The 21,835-nt window shown below is 40.5% G+C and overlaps 1 protein-coding gene across 5 annotated transcripts in view; it reads right to left on the reverse strand.

Moving 5' to 3' along the window:
* Positions 1 to 21,835, reverse strand: part of Usp40 (ubiquitin specific peptidase 40) — a 76,975-nt gene that overhangs the window by 45,857 nt on the left and 9,283 nt on the right. For all 5 annotated transcript variants that reach the window (XR_015047360.1, XR_015047361.1, XM_085839203.1 and 2 more), the window contains exons 5-8: positions 17,651 to 17,815; positions 15,513 to 15,659; positions 13,590 to 13,733; positions 3,339 to 3,467 (exon numbers count right to left, since the gene is read on the reverse strand). Coding sequence is in view for 3 of the 5 variants with exons in the window: in XM_085839203.1 (XP_085695329.1) it covers positions 3,339 to 3,467; positions 13,590 to 13,733; positions 15,513 to 15,659; positions 17,651 to 17,815 (585 nt within the window). In the remaining 2 variants the exon portion in view is untranslated. The remainder of the gene's footprint in view (positions 1 to 3,338; positions 3,468 to 13,589; positions 13,734 to 15,512; positions 15,660 to 17,650; positions 17,816 to 21,835) is intronic.

The raw sequence follows: 21,835 nt of genomic DNA on the forward strand, positions 1-21,835 counted from the left end.
AGCAACTAAGACACAGTACAATCTACATAGAGGGTTCTAACATTTTCCAGAAAAAAACCACCGTGTCTCATAAAATTTGTGCTCATTATCATCTCAAAATACTTGTTTTTTTGGCTTCGCTGATAAATTTATATATCTGGTTTTGGCTTAAGGAAATCCTACCAATTTTCTGTAAACTCAACTTAAATTTCCTTATCATCCAGAAAGCCCAGACTAGGCATTGTGGCACATGTCCTTTGGTAGGCAATTTTTGTTGATTTGTTTTGGTTTAGAGACAGGGCCTCAAAATGTAGCCCTAGTTGGCCTCGAACTCAGAGATTTTATTTTGTGTTTGAGTGCTTATTTGTGTACCACATGTGTGCCCTCCTACGTCTGAAGAGGGCATTAGACTCCTTAGAACTAGAGGAACAGATTGTTGTGTGCTGCCATGTAGGTGCTAGGAACTGAACCCAGGTCCTTTCTGAGAGCAGCAAGCTGAACTGTTTCTCCAGTCCACCAAAAAAGTATTTCAATTGGCTAAAACCATAACAGCTAACAGATAGCATTAAGATACAAAAAAACTGTTAAGAACTAACAGCTTGGCCTGGAGAGATGGTTCAGCCGTTAAAGGCTAGGCTCACAACCAAAAATATAAGAAATAACAGCTTATGGCAGACCAGATTTATCATCTTTTCATAAATTATTGAAAATGACAAAATAGATAAAACAAAAGCAGCTTTTTCTTTTTTATAGTGATTTTTAAGATAGTAAACAAAATAACTTTAACTGACTGACAACTTGAAAAACATCTAAGATCGCCTGGGAGGTAGGCCTTTGGGCATGTCTGTAGGGAATTATCTTGATTAGGTTAATTGAGGAGGAATGGCACCATTCCCTGGGCTGAAATCCTAGGCTATTTAAAAAGAGAGAATGTGCACTCAATACCAATATCCATCTCCCTCTGCTTCCGGACTCTGGTTGCACCAGGTGCATCCTCCAGCTCCTGATATATTGACTTTCCTGACACTGGACACTGGAACTGTGAGCCAAAATAAACTGATCACAGCACAGATGATAACTAGGCTCAGCCTTGCTGACACCGAGATTCCATTTCAGTGCTCATACACAACAGCTTCGGAGAAGAAAGCCTGTGGCTAACTCAAAGCAGGAAGGAAAGGGACTGATTTTTCAAACAACCCATTTTCCAATTCACTGGCACTAATTGAATGTCTTATGTTTCCACTCAATTCTGACACTAGCTATGTGGTCATGTCAGATCCCACTTGTTGAGGAGTCAGTTTCAAAAGATTGGTCTCACCTCTTTTTAAACACCAACTACAACTTTCTGGAACAATGTGCACAACCCACTACAGTTTATCACAGAAGATATCAATGCAGAGACTGGATGAAGAGGAGGAAGAGGTTTAGAAAGTCAGGTGCAAGAGCCTCTGCACCCATGGAGTAGGCACCACACCTCTGTTCCCATATCCCAGGTATAGGAAATTCCTCAAGAATTTGTCACTGAAGTTTTACTATGGAGCATTATGATAGCTATTCTTGGTTGTCAACTTGACTGGAATTTACTAAAGCCCAAGTGGCTGGGGATACCTCTGAGGATTTTTTTTTCTTAACTAAGTCATTTGAAGTGATTTTAATCCAGATCTTTTAAGGTGAGAAGATCCACCTTTAATCTGGGCCACATCTTCTGCTGGCAGCCTATTTAAAGGATATAGAAGAAAGAAGTGTTCACTTTTTGCCTGCTAGCTCTTACTCTCAGTGGCAAGTCCATTCCTTCACTGGTATTAGAGCCTACTTAAGGTTCTGGTATATACTGAAGACCAACTGATACATCCAGCCTTGTGGTCTGAACAACTACTGTTTGATCTGCTGCTGCTAACAGCCATTGTTGTACTAGCTGGACCACAGCCTGTAAGTCATTCTAAAAAAAGCTCCTTTATATATCTACAGGAAATATATAGATATATTTTCATTCTGTAAGTTCTGTCCCTCTAGACAACTCTGACAAGTGTAAGTAAGACTGATGAAATCACTGGCAAGAGGTTAGCTGAACTCAATCTCCTGCCCCTTTTCCCTCCCTAAGGTCGAAAGGTGGGGCTGCCAAATTTCACTCTCTAAGTACACGGTTGTTTTCTCTGGCAACAATGTCCCACATTGAAGTATCTAAGAATGACCTCAATAGCATTACCTAGGTAAGGGGGAAAGGGGCTCACTATAAATAGCAAAATATACTTCCATAGAAAATTCCAAAGAATATCCCCTAGATAAGAAGCAAATGCAAATCCAAAGAAAATATACCAAATTCACACAAAATCCATATTTTGATTATTTTCTTTTGATTATATTGAGACAGGGGCCTTAGTCTGTAGACCATGCTGGCCTCAAAATCAGCCTTTCAACTGCTAGACTTGCAGCTGTGTGCCCCCACACCCTTCTGCTTCTGACTACTCTTGATTTTTGTGAGGAGACAGAATTTCAATAAATTAGCAACTGGGTGTGACAGCCAACACCTATGCCTAAAGTTCCAGCACTTGAGAGACAGGCAGGATAAGTGTAAGCTACAAACCAGCATGGACTACAAAGTAAGACAGTGTCAAACAAACATAAAGACAAACAGATAACACAAAATCAAACCACCAGATTTCAATGCAAAGAACATAAAGCTTGTTCCTTCAAGTCACACTAACAGTGACGATTCTAACACTCCTACAGAAGAGCAAGTTGCTGCTGAAGAGATGAATACAAAACTTCAAAGAGATGTTCTAGAATTCAAAGCCCCAGAGGAAGACAAGAATCCTTAAACTTCAAAACGAAATTTCACATGAATATTTCATGAAGTTTACAGACTGTCAGCTGAGAAAATGCTGCAACTCTGAAAGCAGCTAAGAAAATTACAGGAGGCAGTGAGGAAAGCTCGACTGGCAATGTACCTTTTAGATCATAGCGAGGCCCTGCGTTACTGAAAAAGGCTGTAACAGGCAATGTCAAAGGTCGGTGATTTTGATGGGTGGATGGGGAAAGAGAATATCCTTGTGCTTAGTAGGCAAACACAAAGCATTTCCCAGCAGAGGAGCCAGAGGCTCTCATCTATATTCCAAATTGTTCACTGGAGTGAGGTCAACTAGTGTGTAAGAGTCTATACCACATGCACAAATATGACAAGGTTACAGCTGGAGATAGGAGGTAGAGGGCACATGGGAGCTGTTCATGTAAAAATGAACCTTCAATGTTTTCTAAAGGAGGGGTGTATACTGAAGGCAGAATGAACAACAGAATTCTGTAACAGGAATAGAAATGCAATGTAATTTCAAAATTATTTCTAAACAAATTTGTAACCTTACTTGACATTGCCAGTTGCCAAGATGATCAACATCTTTAATGTACACATGGTAATGACCTCCATAGCAGCCACCTTTGTGAATAATGACGGAGAAGAGGTCATACATATATTCCATGTCATCCAGTTCACTCTAAAAGAAGGAAAATAAACATTGATACAAATTAATAAGGTGGGATACATAATCAAAGGGGAAAAACAACCCCAGGACAGCCAGGGCTATACAGAGAAACCCTGTCATGAAAACAAACAAACAAAAAAAAAGAAACATCCTTGTAACATTCACACTTCATAGTAAGGCCCCTTTGCTGTTGAATGATTATTTAAAACACTATTGTTGTATTTCAGGATAAAGAGAAATTTAAATAAATGGGCTTAAAATCACTTTCTTTTTTCATTAATTTCTTTGGGGATGGCTTCAAATTCCTGGAGGTCCTTCTCCTTTAGCTTCTTGGGTGTTAAGATTTTAGCTATGAGCCACTATGCACAGCTGAGCTTTAAGTCTTCATCTACTGATTTATTGCCAACCATACCACACTGAGCACAGGCATCTGTTTTGGTTGTTTTGTTTTGTTTTTTCGAGACAGGGTTTCTCTGTATAGCCCTGGCTGTCCTGGAACTCACTTTGTAGACCAGGATGGCCTTGAACTCAGAAATCCACCCGCCTCTTCCAAGTGCTGGGATCAAAGGCGTGCGCCACTGAAGAAGTAACGAAATTCTAGGCCTTTAGGATGAGGCTTGGGAATGTGACCTTTGTGACTCATTGCTCCAAGGTATGCTAATCATACCTTGATAGCGACATTCCTCCACCTACCCTCTTCCTGGGTTCAATTCAAAGAATGGCACCCTGACCATTACTGGAACCTGCAATGCAAATGTGCTATCTTTAGGGGCTCTTAGATTGTTAGGGGCTCTTAGAAACTGTCTTGAGAGATAACCTGACACTTGTGACTTTATACTTCCTTGTGACTCTTAACTGGTATTTTTGGTATTTTCCAACAACACCCTCCCCACCCCCCACCTCCATGAATTGTGGTTTCTTCCTTTAAATACCCCCTTACTCAGCTACTCAGGGCACCATAGTCCTCTAGTCCACCACCCTGCGTGGTGTATGACCATGGGCCCGAGAACGCTCTCGAATAAAAATCCTCTTGCAGTTGCAGCAAGACCGTTTCTTGTGTGATTTGGGGTGTCGCCTCTCCTGAGTCAGAACGTGGGGAGAGTCCTCACGTTGTGGGTCTTTCACCACCACTGCCCGACTGAGCACATGCATCTGAAGATGTTATTTTTACTGGCTTTAACTAAGATAATGGGCCTGTGCTAGAGACTGTTGGTAGAGAAAGCCATCTTTGCATGATACCCATTATGCTGGTAGGACATATGCTCTTTTCCAGCCAAAACTGTCTGATATCCCAAGACAGTTGCTGTGTGTCTCAAGGTCAAGGCCTTTCTGGCTTTTAGTTCCATGCACAGAATATGAACTCAGCAATTTTGACTACCACCTGATGTTGTTCAGAGGTGGTCAGCTTAGTGGAATGAACAGGTTCTTTCTTGCTTTTCTAATTTATGATCAACCCTTTCTATAATTAATATAGTGTGCAATTACAAGTGACCCAGTAGGTAAACTCCAATAACAATGGGGAAAAATTACATTAGATTTAAGACATGCTTTAAACTCTGGATGAGAAGGAAAAAGAAAAGCCAGCTGTGGTGGCTTTGTGGTGGCTTTTTATACCTCTGTAATTCCAGTACTTAGGAGGCCATCTTTAGCTAACAACAGCAAAAGAGAAAGGAAAGTAGAGAAAAAAAAGAGAGGGAGTAGGGCATGAGGAAGGAAAGGGTGGGAAGGAGGAAGGAGGGCAGGCAAGGAAGTCTTAGTCTTTACATTGTAGGAGTGTGAACCACGTGGCATGAGACATAAGGTCTCTTCTGGCTTTGAACTGTGTCATCTGTAATGTAAAATGTGCACATAGATATTACCTGGGAGATACAAGTTACTTGAAGAATTTATTTCCTTAACTATAGTTTTTAAGTGGGCAGCATTAAAAAATGTCATATTCAGAAAAAAAAAAAAGGTGAGACACACAAAGATAAAAGATATTTTTTCTCAATATAGAAAATCTAAAGTAAAATTAATGTGGATTTCCTAGCTAAGTGAACATTTTTTTTATATATGTTAGAATCATGTGACGAACTATCTTTTATAAAAGGAAAAGCAAGTATATTAGAAACTCTTGGAAAGCAATTTTATTTTTCTGAGTGTGCCAGTAAAAGCCTCAGAGGCAGCAGGCGCTACTAGACTCTAGGGATGGTAATTCATGTAACCAAACAAACAGTACAGTTCAGTGGTGAGGCCTAAAGTAGAGGGAGGGAGGCTTGGTCATGAACTTTAAACACACACACACACACACACTCAATAGCTGGCTGGGGTTTTTTTGTTGTTGTTGTTTTGTTTTGTTTTTCGAGACAGGGTTTCTCTTCATAGCCCTGGCTGTCCTGGAACTCACTCTGTAGACCAGGCTGGCCTCGAACTCAGAAATCCACCTGCCTCTTCCTCCCAAGTGCTGGGATTAAAGGCGTGCGCCACCACGCCCGGCTAGCTGGCTGTTTTTAAATAAAACAATGACTTGTTATAAGAAATAGGTAGAATGATGGAATAGAATTGAAAATCTGGAAATAAAGACAAAGCTATGCTTACTGAATTTTTGACAAACATACATCAAATAAAGGCAGCCTATTCAAGTGTGCTGGGTTTCTACTCGTAGAAGATGAAGTTAGATTTACATCTTTCACCTTGTACAAAATCAATTCAAAATGGATCATAGACCTTAATTTAGCCTGCAACACTGACATTTCTAGAAAGAAAACATAGTATCTTCAGGATACTGGGAAGGCAAGAACCTAACCCAATACTAAAAGATGGGACTACATGAAAATAAGAAGGGTTTGTACAGCAACGTAACAATTAACAGAATTAACAAGATAGCCCCCAGGTGGGAGAAAAGCTTTCACAGCTCCATTTCAGACAAGGGTCTAATACACAGAATTTACAAAGAAATGCAGAAATCAAATGCCAAGGAAATACAACTGCCAGTCAACACAAGGGCAAACAAATTTAATAGACAGTTAAAAGAGAGTTAAAAAAAAAAACACAAATAGCCAACAACTATTTTTTAAATTGCTCAATATCCCACACATGAGGGAAATGCAAATTAAAACTACTTTGAGGTATCAATTGACCCTAATCTGAATGGCTATCATCAACAAATGTAACAACAAATGTTGGAGAGGATATAGAGAGAAATAAAATCTTCACTGTTATTGAAGGCATAAATTAATACAGTCACTGTGGAAATCAGTTTGGAGGGTTTTTTTGTTTTGTTTTGTTTTTTTAATTAAAACTGTAACTCCCACACAACCCAGCTACTTCCCTCTTGGGTATATAACATACCCAGAGGATGTCAAACCCTACTCCCGTGATGAGTCATCATAACCAAAACAACCTGGGGAGGACAGGCTTTTTTTGGCTCATGTATCTTGACCCTAAGGTCAGAGCTGATGCAGAGACCACAGAGCACGCTGCTTACTCCCCATCGCTTACTCTGCTTGCTTTCTTATAGAGCCCAGGACACCAGCCCATGGGTGCCACCACCCACAATTGATTTGGTCCTTCCAAATCAATCATTGATTAAGAAAATACCCTACAGGCTTGCCTGTAGTCAGATTTTTATGGAGGCATCTCTCAATCAAGGTTGCCTCCTCTCGGATGACATTAACTCTAGCCAAGCTGACATAAAAACTAGCCAGGACAATTGACCCCTTGATAAATCGGCATACCAGTACAACACTATTTAGCCATAATCTTTCCTTTTTTGTTCATCCCCTAAGTCACACATAATAAACATCACACTATAAAACATTTCAACTTTTAAAAGTCCTACAGTCTTTAAAAATTCAAACACTTTAAAGTCCAAAGTCTCTTTAAAGTACTCACTCTCTTAAAACCCAAGGTATATTTAAAAGTTCAGAGTCTCTTATAACTATGGGATCCTGTAAAATAAAAAGTAAGTTATATATTTTCTCATTTCAACAGGGAAGAACGAGGGTATAGACACAATCTGATCCTAGCAAAACCAACTCGAACAGTGTAAATAACACAATGTCCTAAGTTTGTGATTCACTCATAATCTGGGGTCTCCCTAAGAACCTGGGTCACACTTTCATCAATGGACAGATCGTGGAAACAGAAACTAAACAGGGACACAGTGAAACTAACAGAAGTTATGAAACAAATGAACTTAACAGATATCTACAGAACATTTTATCCTAAAACAAAAGGTTATATCTTCTTCTCAGCACCTCATGGTTCCTTCTCCAAAATTGACCATATAATTGGTCACAAAACAGACCTCAACAGATACAAAAATATTGAAATTGTCCCATGCATCCTATCAGATCACCGTGGACTAAAGCTGATCTTCAACAACAACATAAATAATAGAAAGCCAACATTCACGTGGAAACTGAACAACACTCTTCTCAATGATACCTTGGTCAAGGAAGGAATAAAGAAAGAAATTAAAGACTTTTTAGAGTTTAATGAAAATGAAGCCACAACTTACCCAAACTTATGGGACACAATGAAAGCATTTCTAAGAGGGAAACTCATAGCTCTGAGTGCCTCCAAAAAGAAACTAGGGAGGGCACACACTAGCAGCTTGACAACACAGCTAAAAGCTCTAGAACAAAAGGAAGCAAATTCACCCAAGAGGAGTAGATGGCAGGAAATAATCAAACTCAGGGGCGAAATCAACCAAGTGGAAACAAGAAGAACTATTCAAAGAATCAACCAAATGAGGAGGCTGGTTCTTTGAGAAAATCAACAAGATAGATAAACCCTTAGCCAGACTCACTAGAGGGCACAGGGACAGCATCCTAATTAACAAAATCAGAAATGAAAAGGGAGACATAACAACAGATCCTGAAGAAATATCCAAAACACCATCAGAGCCTTCTACAAAAGGCTATACTCAACAAAACTGGAAAACCTGGATGAAATGAACAAATTTCTAGACAGATACCAGGTACCAGAGTTAAATCAGGATCAGGTTAATGATCTAAACAGTCCCATATCCTGTAAAGAAATACAAGCAGAAATTAATAGTCTCCCAGCCAAAAAAAGCCCAGGACCAGATGGGTTTAGTGCAGAGTTCTATCAGACCTTCAAAGAAGATCTATTCCAGTTCTTCACAAACTATTCCACAAAATAGAAGCAGAAGGTACTCTACCCAACTCATTCTACGAAGCCACAATTACTCTGATACCTAAACCACAGAAGGATCCAACAAAGATAGAGAACTTCAGACCAATTTCCCTTATGAATATTGATGCAAAAATACTCAATAACGGAATTCTCGCTAACGGAATCCAAGAACACATTAAAACAATCATCCATCCCGACCAAATAGGTTTTATTCCAGGGATGCAGGGATGCTTTAATATATGAAAATCCATCAACGTAATCCATTATATAAACAAACTCAAAGACAAAAACCACATGATCATCTCCTTAGACGTGGAGAAAGCATTTGACAAAATCCAACAACCATTCATGATAAAAGTCCTGGAAAGATCAGGAATTCAAGGCCCATACCTAAACATGGTAAAAGCAATCTACAGCAAATCAGTAGCCAACATCAAAGTAAATAGTGAGAAGCTGGAAGCAATCCCACTAAAATCAGGGACTAGACAAAGCTGCCCACTTTCTCCCTACCTATTCAACATTGTACTTGAAGTCCTAGCCAGAGCAATATGACAACAAAGGGAGATCAAAGGGATACAAATTAGAAAGGAAGAAGTCAAAATATCACTTTTTGCAGATGATATGATAGTATATATAAGTGACCCTAACAATTCCACCAAAGAACTCCTAAACCTGATACACAGCTTCAGTGAAGTAGCTGGATGTAAAATTAACTCAAACAAATCAATGGCCTTTCTCTACACAAAGAATAAACAGGCTGAGAAAGAAATTAGGGAAAGAAACAACACCCTTCTCAATAGTCACAAATAATATAAAACACCTTGGCTTGACTCTAACTAAGGAAGTGAAAGATCTGTATGATAAGAACTTCAAGTCTCTGTAGAAAGAAGTTAAAGAAGATCTCAGAAGATGGAAAGATCTCCCATGCTCATGGATTGGCAGGATCAATATAGTAAAAATGGCTATCTTGCCAAAAGCAATCTACAGATTCAATGCAATCCCCATCAAAATTCCAACTCAATTCTTCAACGAATTAGAAAGAGCAATCTGCAAATTCATCTGGAATAACAAAAAACCTAGGATAGCAAAAACTCTTCTCAAGGATAAAAGAACCTCTGGTGGAATCACCATGCCTGACCTAAAGCTTTACTACAGAGCAATTGTGATTAAAAACTGCATGTACTAGTATAGCAACAGACAAGTAGACCAATGAAATAGAACTGAAGACCCAGAAATGAACCCACACACCTATGGTCACTTGATCTTCGACAAGGGAGCTAAAACCATCCAGTGGAAAAAAGACAGCATTTTCAACAAATGGTGCTGGCACAACTGGTGGTTATCATGTAGAAGAATGCGAATGGATCCATTCCTATCTCCTTGTACTAAGGTCAAATCTAAGTGGATCAAGGAGCTCCACATAAAACCAGAGACACTGAAACTTATAGAGGAGAAAGTGGGGAAAAGCCTCGAAGATATGGGCACAGGGGAAAAATTCCTGAATAGAACAGCAATGGCTTGTGCTGTAAGATCAAGAATTGACAAATGAGATCTCATAAAACTGCAAAGCTTCTGTAAGGCAAAAGACACCATCAATAAGACAAAAAGACCACCAACAGATTGGGAAAGGATCTTTACCTATCCTAAATCAGATAGGGGACTAATATCCAATATATATAAAGAACTCAAGAAGGGGGACTACTCCAGAAAATCAAATAACCCCATTAAAAATGGGGCTCAGAGCTAAACAAAGAATTCTCACCTGAGGAATACCGAATGGCTGAGAAGTACCTGAAAAAATGTTCAACATCCTTAATCATCAGGGAAATGCAAATCAAAACAACCCTGAGATTCCATCTCACACCAGTCAGAATGGCTAAGATCAAAAATTCAGGTGGCAGCAGATGCTGGCGAAGATGTGGAGAAAGAGGAACACTCCTCCATTGTTGGTGAGACTGCAAGCTTGTACAACCTCTCTGGAGATCAGTCTGGCGGTTCCTCAGAAAATTGGACATAGTACTACCGGAGGATCCCACAATACCTCTCCTGGGCATATATCCAGAAGATGTTCCAACCGGTAAGAAGGACACATGCTCCACTATGTTCATAGCAGCCTTATTTATAATAGCCAGAAGCTGGAAAGAACCCAGATGCCCCTCAACAGAGGAATGGATACAAAAAGGGTGGTACATTTACACAATGGAGTACTACTCAGCTATTAAAAAGAATGAATTTATGAAATTCCTAGGCAAATGGCTGGATCTGGAGGGCATCATCCTGAGTGAGGTAACCCAATCACAAAAGAACTCAAATGATATGTACGCACTGATAAGTGGATATTAGCCCAGAAACTTAGAATACCCAAGATATAAGATACAACTTGCGAAACACATGAAACTCAAGAAGAACGAAGACCAAAGTGTGGACACTTTGCCCCTTCTTAGAATTGGGAACAAAACACCCATGGAAGGAGTTACAGAGACAAATTTTGGAGCTGAGACAAAAGGATGGACCATCTAGAGACTGCCATATCCAGGGATACATCCCATAATCAGCCTCCAAACGCTGACACCATTGCATACACCAGCAAGATTTTGCTGAAAGCACCCTGATATAGCTGTCTCTTGTGAGACTATGCCGGGGTCTAGCAAACACAGAAGTGGATGCTCACAGTCAGCTATTGGATGGATCACAGGGCCCCCAATGGAGGAGCTAGAGAAAGTACCCAAGGAGCTAAAGGGATCTGCAACCCTATAGGTGGAACAACATTATGAACTAACCAGTACCCCGGAGCTCTTGACTCTAGCTGCATATGTATCAAAAGATGGCCTACTCGGCCATCACTGGAAAGAGAGGCCCATTGGACATGCAAACTTTATATGCCCCAGTACAGGGGAACGCCAGGGCCAAAAAGTGGGAGTGGGTGGGTAGGGAGCGGGGGGGGGGGGGTTGGGGGAGTTTTGGGATAGCATTGGAAATGTAAATGAGGAATATACCTTATATAAAAAAGAACCTGGATCACTTCTCCAGTTCTACCTTCTTCAGTCTACATAGATGACTTCTCAGCTCAAATCAGCCCCACCCATGGGTGCTGCTGTCGTTGGTGATCTTCCCATGGTATGGGCATCTCCAAAATGCTGGGGTCTTCTGTTGCAATGGCTGCACTCTCTCCAATAGTTTCTCCTTGGCCTTCTCCATGGTACCACACCTCAACTTCCCTCCATGACCCTTTCAATCCTGGGCCTTCAACTGCTACTGCAGTTCCAGAGGCTACACTTTCACTAGTGACCTTTATTGACCTCAAAGAGTCACAACCTCAGCTGTTCTCCACGACCCCCTTCATGCTTTCAAAACAAGTATTATCTGTGAGATGCTTACACATTACTAAGCTCAGCTGCCAGCTCTAGGTACAGCCTTAGAACACAGCTTCTGTGTGTTCACCCTAATGAAACACTTTCCAGAAGATTTCACTTCAATAATGCTGGTCTCTCGTTAATCACTCAACTCCAGCTGACCAGTATCAAGTGTTGTAGTAAGGCAAAGGTTTCCCTTTAGTGATGCTGGTCTCTTGTTAGTCACACTGACTCTTCAGCCCCAGCTGACCAGAACCACAGATGCTTAATTCATAATAGCAAACAGCCATGATAGAGAATTTAATCTGCCCTCTGAATTTCACAGGCAAGACCTTCATCTGCACTGTTCTCAGCATTATCTTCCAAGCTCCAACAGAACAGTTCACAGAGATCTCAACACTTTTCTAGCTGTAAATTCCAAAGTTCTTCCATAATCCTCCCGAAAACAACATGGTCAGGTCTGTCACAGCAATGCCGTATAATGCTGGCACCAATTTCTATCTTAGGGTTACTATTACTATGGTGACACACCGTAACTAAATGCAGCTTGGGGAGGAAAAGGCCTACACACCTGGAGGAACAGATCACTGAGCAAAGCTAAGGCGAGAACTTGAACCTGATGGAAACCTGGAGGCAAAAGCCGATGCAGAGGCCTTGGAGGAGTGCTGCATACTGGTTGGTTTCTCATGGCTTATTAAGCCCGCTTTCTTATAAAACCCAGAACTAGCAGCCCATGGGTGGTACCACCCCCTGGGTCCTCCCTCAGCAATCACTAATTAAGAAAATGCCTTACATGTCAGATCTTATAGAGGCATTTTCTCAAGTGTGGTTGCTTCGTCTAAGATGCTATCAGTTTGTGTCAAGGTGAAATAAAATATAAAACTGATAATAACTAGAACACTTACCATGGAGATTTCCCACCACCATTTTTACCACTGCTTTATCCCCCACAACAAGGAACTAGACTCAATCTAGATGTCTATCAACAGATAACTGGATGATAGAAATGGATGGACTTAGAATGTATCATATTAAGCAAGATCATATAATCCTATCAGGAAAACACCACATGGTAGCCCTCATTATGTGGATATGTGCCTAGTCAATAATATACACATGTGGGTACAGTGTGACACGGGGAAAAGAGAAGAAAGACTAAGTGTAAGAGGATAAGGAAGAACTTCATATTGGATTTTACACTTTCACTATCAAATATATTTTTATTAACATATCCACCACCAAACAGACTCTCAGACCTGGTACCACAGGCCTTAATCTTAGCACCCGTGAGATAGAGACAGAAGATGAATTCAAGGCCAACCTGGGCTATAAGACATCTGTTTCAAAGAAGAAACAACAAAACAAAACAACAACAACAAAACAAAACAAAAAAAAAAAAAAAAAGAAAAGAAAGAAAAGAAAAAAGAAGAAATTCAATAGGAGTATAAAACCCAATGTGGGCTACTCTCTCTGCCTAGGAGACACTGACTTTTGGCTTCTCAGTGGAGTAGGAATGCGTATGCATTATACAATTTAACTCAAAATGTTAGTAGGGCCAACACCGAGAAATCCTATAACAAACTGAGTATTCTAATCTTGGGAGGGAAAGAGAAAGAATTAAAAAATAAAAGGTTCAAACCTGTTCACAGAAAGGCTTGAGATTGATCCGGAGGGGGAATGTATAACAGCTAGTATCCTTGTAGCGTTCACATTTCACAAAATCAAAATTAAATCGTAGTAATGAAATAGTAAGAAAAGGAGGCAGCTTACGCAATTTGGCAGACTGTAAAAAGAATTGACAAAGTTACATGACAGAATACATAATGCTTTGCTGTGTAAGGTTGTAAAAAGTGACAGATAACATAATTATAAATATGTCCTGTACTGGCTGGTTTTGGGTGTCAACTTGACACAGCTGGAGTTATCACAGAGAAAGGAGCTTCAGTTGAGGAAATGCCTCCATGCGATCCAGCTGTAAGGCATTTTCTCAATTAGTGATCAAGGGGGAAAGGCCCCTTGTGGGTGGGACCATCTCTGGGCTGGTAGTCTTGGGTTCTATAAGAGAGCAGGCTGAGCAAGCCAGGGGAAGCAAGCCAGTAAAGAACATCCATCCTTCCATGGCCTCTGCATCAGCTCCTGCTTCCTGACCTGCTTGAGTTCCAGTCCTGACTTCCTTTGGTGATGAACAGCAGTGTGGAAATGTAAGCTGAATAAACCCTTTCCTCCCCAACTTGCTTCTTGGTCATGATGTTTGTGCAGGAATAGAAACCCTGACTGAGACATGTCCTTAAATGATTCTGAATTCAATATAAAGCCATTTACTTTATGGAACTAAGAATAGTGTTGTGTGGTTATGCTTACAACAAGACATTTACAAGCCAGTTTTATGCTTTTTGGGTTGTTGTCCTAAATTACTATTTGGTGGGTGTGTCCTAACTGGGAGCTCCCTCTCTGTCCTTGATCATTTCCTGCCTAGCTCTTGGCCTTTCACCTTGCTTCTTGGGTCTGTATTTCACTTAGCAAGCACATAGCTCTTATTCAGTGAAAGAGCAGAACTCTGAATGATTCAAAAATGTATGTGTATACACATTTTTTTCTGGAGAAATATTCATATTTGTCATAAGACTATGAACAGGGACTTTTGACTTGCCAGAGTTCAAGATCTAATGCTTGAGTTTTATTTGTTGTTTATCTGTTTCTTTAAGATTTATTTTTATGGGCTGGAGGATGGCTCAGTGGTTAAGAGTAGTGACTGCTTTTCCAAAGGTCCTGAGTTCAAAGCAACCATATGATGGCTCACACCCATCTGTAATGAGATCTGATGCCTCTTCTGGGGTGTCTATAGTATACGTATATATAATAAAACAATAAATCTTAAAAAAAATTTTATTTGTATTTTGTGTGTGGGTGTATTGCCTGCATATGTGTCTGTGTACCACATACATGCACAGTGCACAAGGAGGCCAGAAGACATAGCTGGATACCCTGGGATTGGAGTTTCCAGCAGTTATAAGCCACCCTGTGGGTGCAGGGAGTCTATTCTGGCTGTAATCTTAACCACTGAGCCACCTCTTCAGTCCCTATCTGTTGTTTCTTAAGTTCAAAAGCAGGTATCTTGTTGCTGTATTAACTCCTTCATTTAAAACAAAACACTAATTAAGTTGCTTTTTAAGAGTCATTCAGCTCACTGAGTTCCCTTCTGCCTCAGCTCAGACCAAGAAGAGATCAGCCCCTCTAATCCTATCTCCCTTGCCTTGACATTCACAGGGAGGGAGAAAGCTGCTGATCCCACACATAGAAAGGTAAGCATCCCTGATGCATACTAACAGGCATTCTGAAGAAACCCTGAGGTTCAAACACACTCTTCCATGAAAAGTCACTGTTAGGTTAATAAAGCTTAACTTATTTCTGTTGTAAAAATTAAAATTCAGGTTATGACACAAATAATTTCTCAATCCTTCATGTTCAAAGCAGTAAAGTGTGTCTTCTTGACTCCACATGTGTGGCTTCAGCAGGCACAGCTTCCTGTCTCCAAGCACTAAGGGATGGAAGGCATGCTTACCTTTGCCGCTTTAACCAGTCGGTCACAGGTTCCACAGTGGTACAAGTTGTCATAGTCAAAAATTTCTTCCTCCACATACATGTTGCAGAGTGCATCTTCTAAACCAGATACATTTTTGACTGCTACTGTCAAATCCAAGAAGTCTTCCTGAAATATAGAAGAATATTATATTAACAAAATATTTCACAGAGGTTTATAACTGAAATATATATTGGGAATGGTCATATTTTTTTCTAAAATTTTGCATATAAGAAGATATACATGTCATGATTACATATTGTAAACTGTCATCACTAAATTAGTCTTCTTAAATCAAACTATAATTTGGTTTAAAGTACATTAGGAAAATAGTTTAAAAGAGAAAAGTTTATGAGTTTAGATGTAGATGCAATAAAATCTCATGTTTCCTCAGGAAATACACTGCAGAAATATGTATACCTGAGATTAAGTATCTCACACATACATACAAACACACCATATACACACCGTTTATTAACATTGCTTTAATCTTTAAAATGATAATAGCAACCCCAAGGCAGAGTTGAATTTTCTTTGGTTTTTCGAGACAGGGTTTCTCTGTGTAGCCCTGGCTGTCCTGGAACTCACTCTGTAGACCAGGCTGGCCTTGAACTCAGAAATCTGCCTGCCTCTGCCTCCTGAGTGCTGGGTTTAAAGGCATGTGCCACCACGGCTTGGCCAAAATTCTTAAGTAACAGCTAATACTTTTTTTATTTTAACCACTGCTTTGTTAATCACTCCATTAGAGCTCAGTCCATCAGAGATACACAGGAAATCTTATTTTCAAACTAGGCTGACTGAGACAGCTTCTAGTAACACACGTAAGAAGGTCCAGATGTACTATTTATTCCCAACGCTTCTTTTAAAAGAAAAGAGGAGGCTGGAGTTACAGCTCACAGTAACACCTTTGCCCAGCATCTGTAAAAGTGTAAGGCCCTGAGCTCAAGCTCGAGGACCCAAAAGAGCAAGCAAATGAAAAAGGACATATTTACATTTAACATATGTATTTATTAATATAATATATTTACATCTATTTCTAAATTAGCAGCAAACACATCTGGGAAATGGTATGCCAGTTTCCATTTGGATAGTCAGATACAGAAACCCCCTAGAATCCTTGCCATATCAAAATGAGAGTTTCACTAAATGTTCAGAAATGAAACCACTGCCGGGCGTGGTGGCGCATGCCTTTAATCCCAGCACTTGGGAGGCAGAGGCAGGAGGATTTCTGAGTTCGAGGCCAGCCTGGTCTACAGAGTAAGTTCCAGGACAGCCAGGACTACACAGAGAAACCCTGTCTCGAAAAACTAAAAAAAAAAAAAAAAAAAAAACCAAACAAAAAAACCAGAAATGAAACCACTTAGTAAGCGGGACTTGAAAAACAACAGAGACGACAACATGGACACAAACAAATTCCCAATCAAGCTGAATGGGCAATCTGTATTATCACAAAGAAATGAAAACCATATTTCAAACAGAACTACTGACAGCTTTACCTGACACTTTCTATACCATATAAATATACGCACACTGCAAAGACACTTCCTGAAGGATATAAACAAACTAAACCTAATATTTAATTGGAAATTTGTTAAATATTCCTTGGTATCATATTTTTATTACCTCCATAATTAAACTTCTATATTTATGTGTGTGTGTGTGTGTGTGTGTGTGTGTGTGTGTAGGTCACATTGTGCCAGCACCTGCAGAGGTCAGAAGATCTTTGGGAGCTAGAGCTATAGGCAGCTGTGAGCACATGGGTACTGGGAATGACACATCAGTCCTTTGAATAGCAGCATCAAGCAGTCTGAACCCCTGAGCCGTCTCTCAAGCTCCTTAGAGGACTTTCCTTACACTGGCTTTTTTCATGAGTTACTACATGTAAACATCTCCCCAAACTTAGGTTTAAAAACAAATATCAGGACAATGAATAAAAACTGTTTCAAGAACCTGCAGGCTGTTGAGATGGCTAAGTAGGTACAGAAAGGTCCCTACTGCCAATCTTGACAACCTGAGTTCGGTCTCCAGGACTCATGGGCTGAAAGTAGAACACAACAGATTTCATTGTATGAATTATAATTTACAATAATTTATTACCAGAGGAATTTCTATCTGCTTACCTGCCTCTCACTGATGTTCTTACACTCTTTGCAAACAATCTGGTTCACAATGGTGCCATGATATAGACGATGAATGAGGTCATGGCCAGAGGTCCCAACTAAAGAAGTTTCCAAAGCGCTGAAGAGAATTCGGTTGAGTTCCTGCACATCGTGTTGCCTCATTTCCTATAAAACAGGGAATAGTTTTTGTTTTTGAAACAAGGTCTTTGGGTAGCCAAGGTTAGCTCTAAACTTGCAATCTTCCTGCTTGAGTCTGAGTGCTTCCATTATAGGCATAATACCCAACTAAAACAGCAGACTTTAAATATAACTTTTGCTTCAACGTTTTTAAGAACAAATTTTAAAGAATACTATCATTAATAGAATCAAACACATTAGAAAAGCTTTGAAGAGATGCATGAATGACTAAGCAGGTTAAAACATCACCACCTTTATTTATATTACAAAATAGAAATAGGACTAGGCAGTATTTAGTGTGTACACACAATTCAACCCACTCCGTGACTATGAAGTACCCTCTGTGCCATGAGAGAACACCCACCTGCCCATGTCATAAGGAGGAGAGAAGGAAAGAACAGGACAGATTCAGAACAGTGTGTAAGCCAGCTGTCTGTACACAGGGAAACCTCACTTAGATCAGCCAGAATTGACTACTTTGAAGCATAAAGCAAGAAAAACAAAAGTAATGTAGTATTGCTGAGAAGAATTCAAATTCAAACTGGCTCTTACTTTAAGCCATTCTAAGTCACCGATCATGTATGAACTAGTCTTTCAGAACAATCTGTACCTCCAAGGAGTGCTATATCCCTGGGAGGCAGAAAAGGGCAAATAAAGGGAGAACCAGGAGCCAAGTCCTCTAGGGACTTAAACAGAACAGCAAGTGCTACTGAGCCCATCCCACAGACATTAACAGTGTCACAGACACTGCAAAGTGTCTTTCAGCCCAGACACATTGATGCCTTCACCAAGAAAAGCCAAAGGGAAACAGAGGAACACTTCAGGGTGTAGAAAGAGAGGCAGCCAGAGGGACAATATAAAGAGGTTTATGTAACCTGTGGCAGGTGAAAAGGTGAAAGCGGTCGCTGTGTATGAGACTGATCTTTTAAAATATAAAATGCCAAGGGATAAAAATCTGTCCTATATCACTAGTTTGAACGGGAGGGGAAATTCCAAGGGCTATTTCTGAACAACTATTTACTTGGCAAAAGAACCTCAAAGACCTTCTACTGGCTTACTTACAAAAAGTAAAAAAACTAAGAAAAGCGTTTCAGGACTTTTAAGAATTATGAAGCCAGCAACTTAGTGGAAGCTCAAATACAAGGAAAAGCCTCTGTTGAGATGTGGCATTGAAAGACCCCCGGAGGGCAGACCCTCACTCAAGCCTCGGGACAGCCGCGTACCCAAGAAGACACTGAGACCGAACTTAAGATGTAGAGAGTAAGATTTAATAAAGCAACAACAAGAAAGCACATAAAAAGCACATAAACCAGAGCTCTGGGGTCGAAACTCATACACCAGGCATGGTGTAGAGGAGAATCGACCACGACCCAAATTTTTTACAGGCTTATATAGGAAAAAGCCAAGTGGAGGAGTGGGGCAGGGAAAAGTACAAGTTTGCTTAACTGAGGGGTTTTGCCAAGGGTTTTACGTAACCAAGGGGTCGTGTCCTATATTTTGGCAATGTACCCGATCTATTGGAACATTCTGGGGTGTTCCAGGAGGCCCTTATCTCAAAAATGTTCTTGGAACAGTCCTCAGTTAGGAGGGGTAGGACTCTGGGGCGAAGAGTTCAGGTAGACTCTGGGGTGAAGAGTTCAGGTGGACTCTGGGGTGAAGAGTTCAGGTGGCCAGTAATTTTCCACTTTCATTCCCCACTCCTTTTAGTAAGTAATTCTAATCTTAGAATTTTAGAAGTCTATATCTCTATGCGGAGATTACTGCATTTACTCTATTTTTAACATGGGAACAAAAACAGAATAAGAAGGATTAGTAAACAGAACTAGGCAGGAGCCCTTTTAGCGAGGCTTGAGGGTCTGGGCATGATGTAGGTGCACGTAGATCAGATCTCTGGCTGGAACTGGTGAGATGTCCTTGGGGTACCCAGCTCGTTCACTGTAGCCAGTTGTGACCAGACTTCTTTCTGTACCACCTGCAAGCCTTTTAACTTATCATACAGATTATTATTATAACAACATAGGTTTAAACACATCATTTAAGACTATGATGGGCATAGGAGTCTCATAAAGGATCTTAAAAAGAGTAAAACTGAATCAAGAGGGAGTATTTCTAGTACGTTTAAATAGGGCATAGGGAAGGAACACCAAGTCTGTGCCAGTCTCCACGATTAATTTTGTCAAGGTCTGTTTTAGAGTTTTAAACTAATTTTTTTATCTGTCCTGAGCTCTGAGGTCTGTACACACAATGTAATTTTTATTTGACCTCTAAATACTTGGCCACACCCTGACTTACCTGGGCAACAAAGGCAGGGCCATTATCTGACACTATTGCTTTTGGCACTCTGAACCTTGGAAAAATTTTCAATAATTTTCTTGATGACTATGTGAGCAGTCTCATTTTTACAGGGAAAAGCTTTTATCTATTTTGAGAACGTTCACAAAAACCAGAAGGTATTCATACACATATTTTTTCTCAGTAAAGTCTATTTTCCAGTTGATGTCAGGTCTGTCTTTTCAAGGGAGGACTAGTTTTCTTCTTTCAGTTTAGTCTTCAGACTGCCAGGATTATTGCTCTTTGGGATGCCTGTTTGGCGGTTAGATCTGCCATCTGATTTCTTTTGTTCACAGCATCTTAGGTCTTTTTCTGCAGATGTCAACAGCTTTCTTTGTCTGTATATTGTTCCATACAGTGGCAAAAGCATACCTGCTGTCAGTGTAGACTTTTTTTTTTTTTGTCATTTATAGAGCTTGTATCAAAACCACAAGTTCAGCTTTCTGGGCTGAAGTCCCTTTAGGGAGGCTGCTGGCCTAGATCACTTGCTTTTTGTCCACCGCTGCACTGCTGTCCCCGCCTCACCGCTGCACTGCTGTCCCCGCCTTCCGCTTACCTTCAACCATGAGGCTACTGCCATCCGTGTACCAGTTCAAACTTTCAGGCCAAGGCTGATCTGATCCTTCAGATCATTTCCAGTATCAGTTCCTTCTGCCAGAATGTCAGAGCAGTGATGAGTAGGTGAAGACTCAGCAGGTTAGCAGGGGAAGCGAAGGTCACTTGTTCAGTCAACAAAAAGCTCTGATAATGTGTCCATCAGTCAGGGGAACGATTGGATAATGTTTTTCAGAGCGTTAGTCAGCCATCGGTCAGGGGGGCTGAACTACACTTTTAGGGCATGTGCCAAGTTTTGTCTCAGAGTCAATTTATCTGCGTCCTTGACCAGAAGCCACTATGTGCAGACAAGCAGGCCATCTTACAGTCACCAGGTCTAATTTTTACAAGTATGCCACCGGTCTTTTCTAGGGTCCCAATCTCTGAGTAAGAACCTCTTTGGCAATACCTTTGTTCTCAGTCACATCTAGGAGTCCCAAAGTTGGGGACAACATTAGGGCAGTCTCAATAGCATCTAAGGCCATCCAAGGTTGTTCTTTATTTCTTATACGAAGGGCTGTTTATCTTTTTAATTCAGCAAAACCTGGAATCCACAGTCTGCAAAGGCCCGCAGTGTCCAGGAACCTTTTAAACTTGCTTTGCACTGGTCAGTGGAGGAATATGAAACACAGTCTCTTTTTAGCTGCTTCAACAGGTAGGCCACCGGTCTCTTTTAAGGACTCAGCTTCTGTGTTAGCACCCCTTCTGCTATCTCTTTACTTTTAGCCACAAACAGGTGAAGGGTTTGGTCATGAGGGGGGCTCCTCTTCTTTTTGTTAGGACAGTCTCTCACCCAGTGCTCTTTTTTTCTGTTGTTGTTGCCAGGTACTAAGCTTTCTAGTTTCCCTGACTTTTGTGGCCAGCATTTCATTTCTCTTATCTTTTTTTTTTTTTTTTTTTTTTTTTAATTTTTTTTATTACCTCGGTCAGATTGTTGGGGCACTTTTTAGTCTCACAGAGACGAGACCCTCATCAGAGCCTGGCAGTTAGACTCGCAGGTGCTCCTTACCTTGGACAGAAGAAGCCCCAAGTGGGTGGATGTCTCCCTCACTGGAGCTTAGAACAGACTCACTGCCAGCAGCT

The sequence above is a fragment of the Mus caroli genome, unplaced genomic scaffold (assembly GCF_978045245.1).
Source record: "Mus caroli unplaced genomic scaffold, Mus_caroli_1 scaffold_1, whole genome shotgun sequence".
Lineage (NCBI taxonomy): Eukaryota > Metazoa > Chordata > Mammalia > Rodentia > Muridae > Mus > Mus caroli.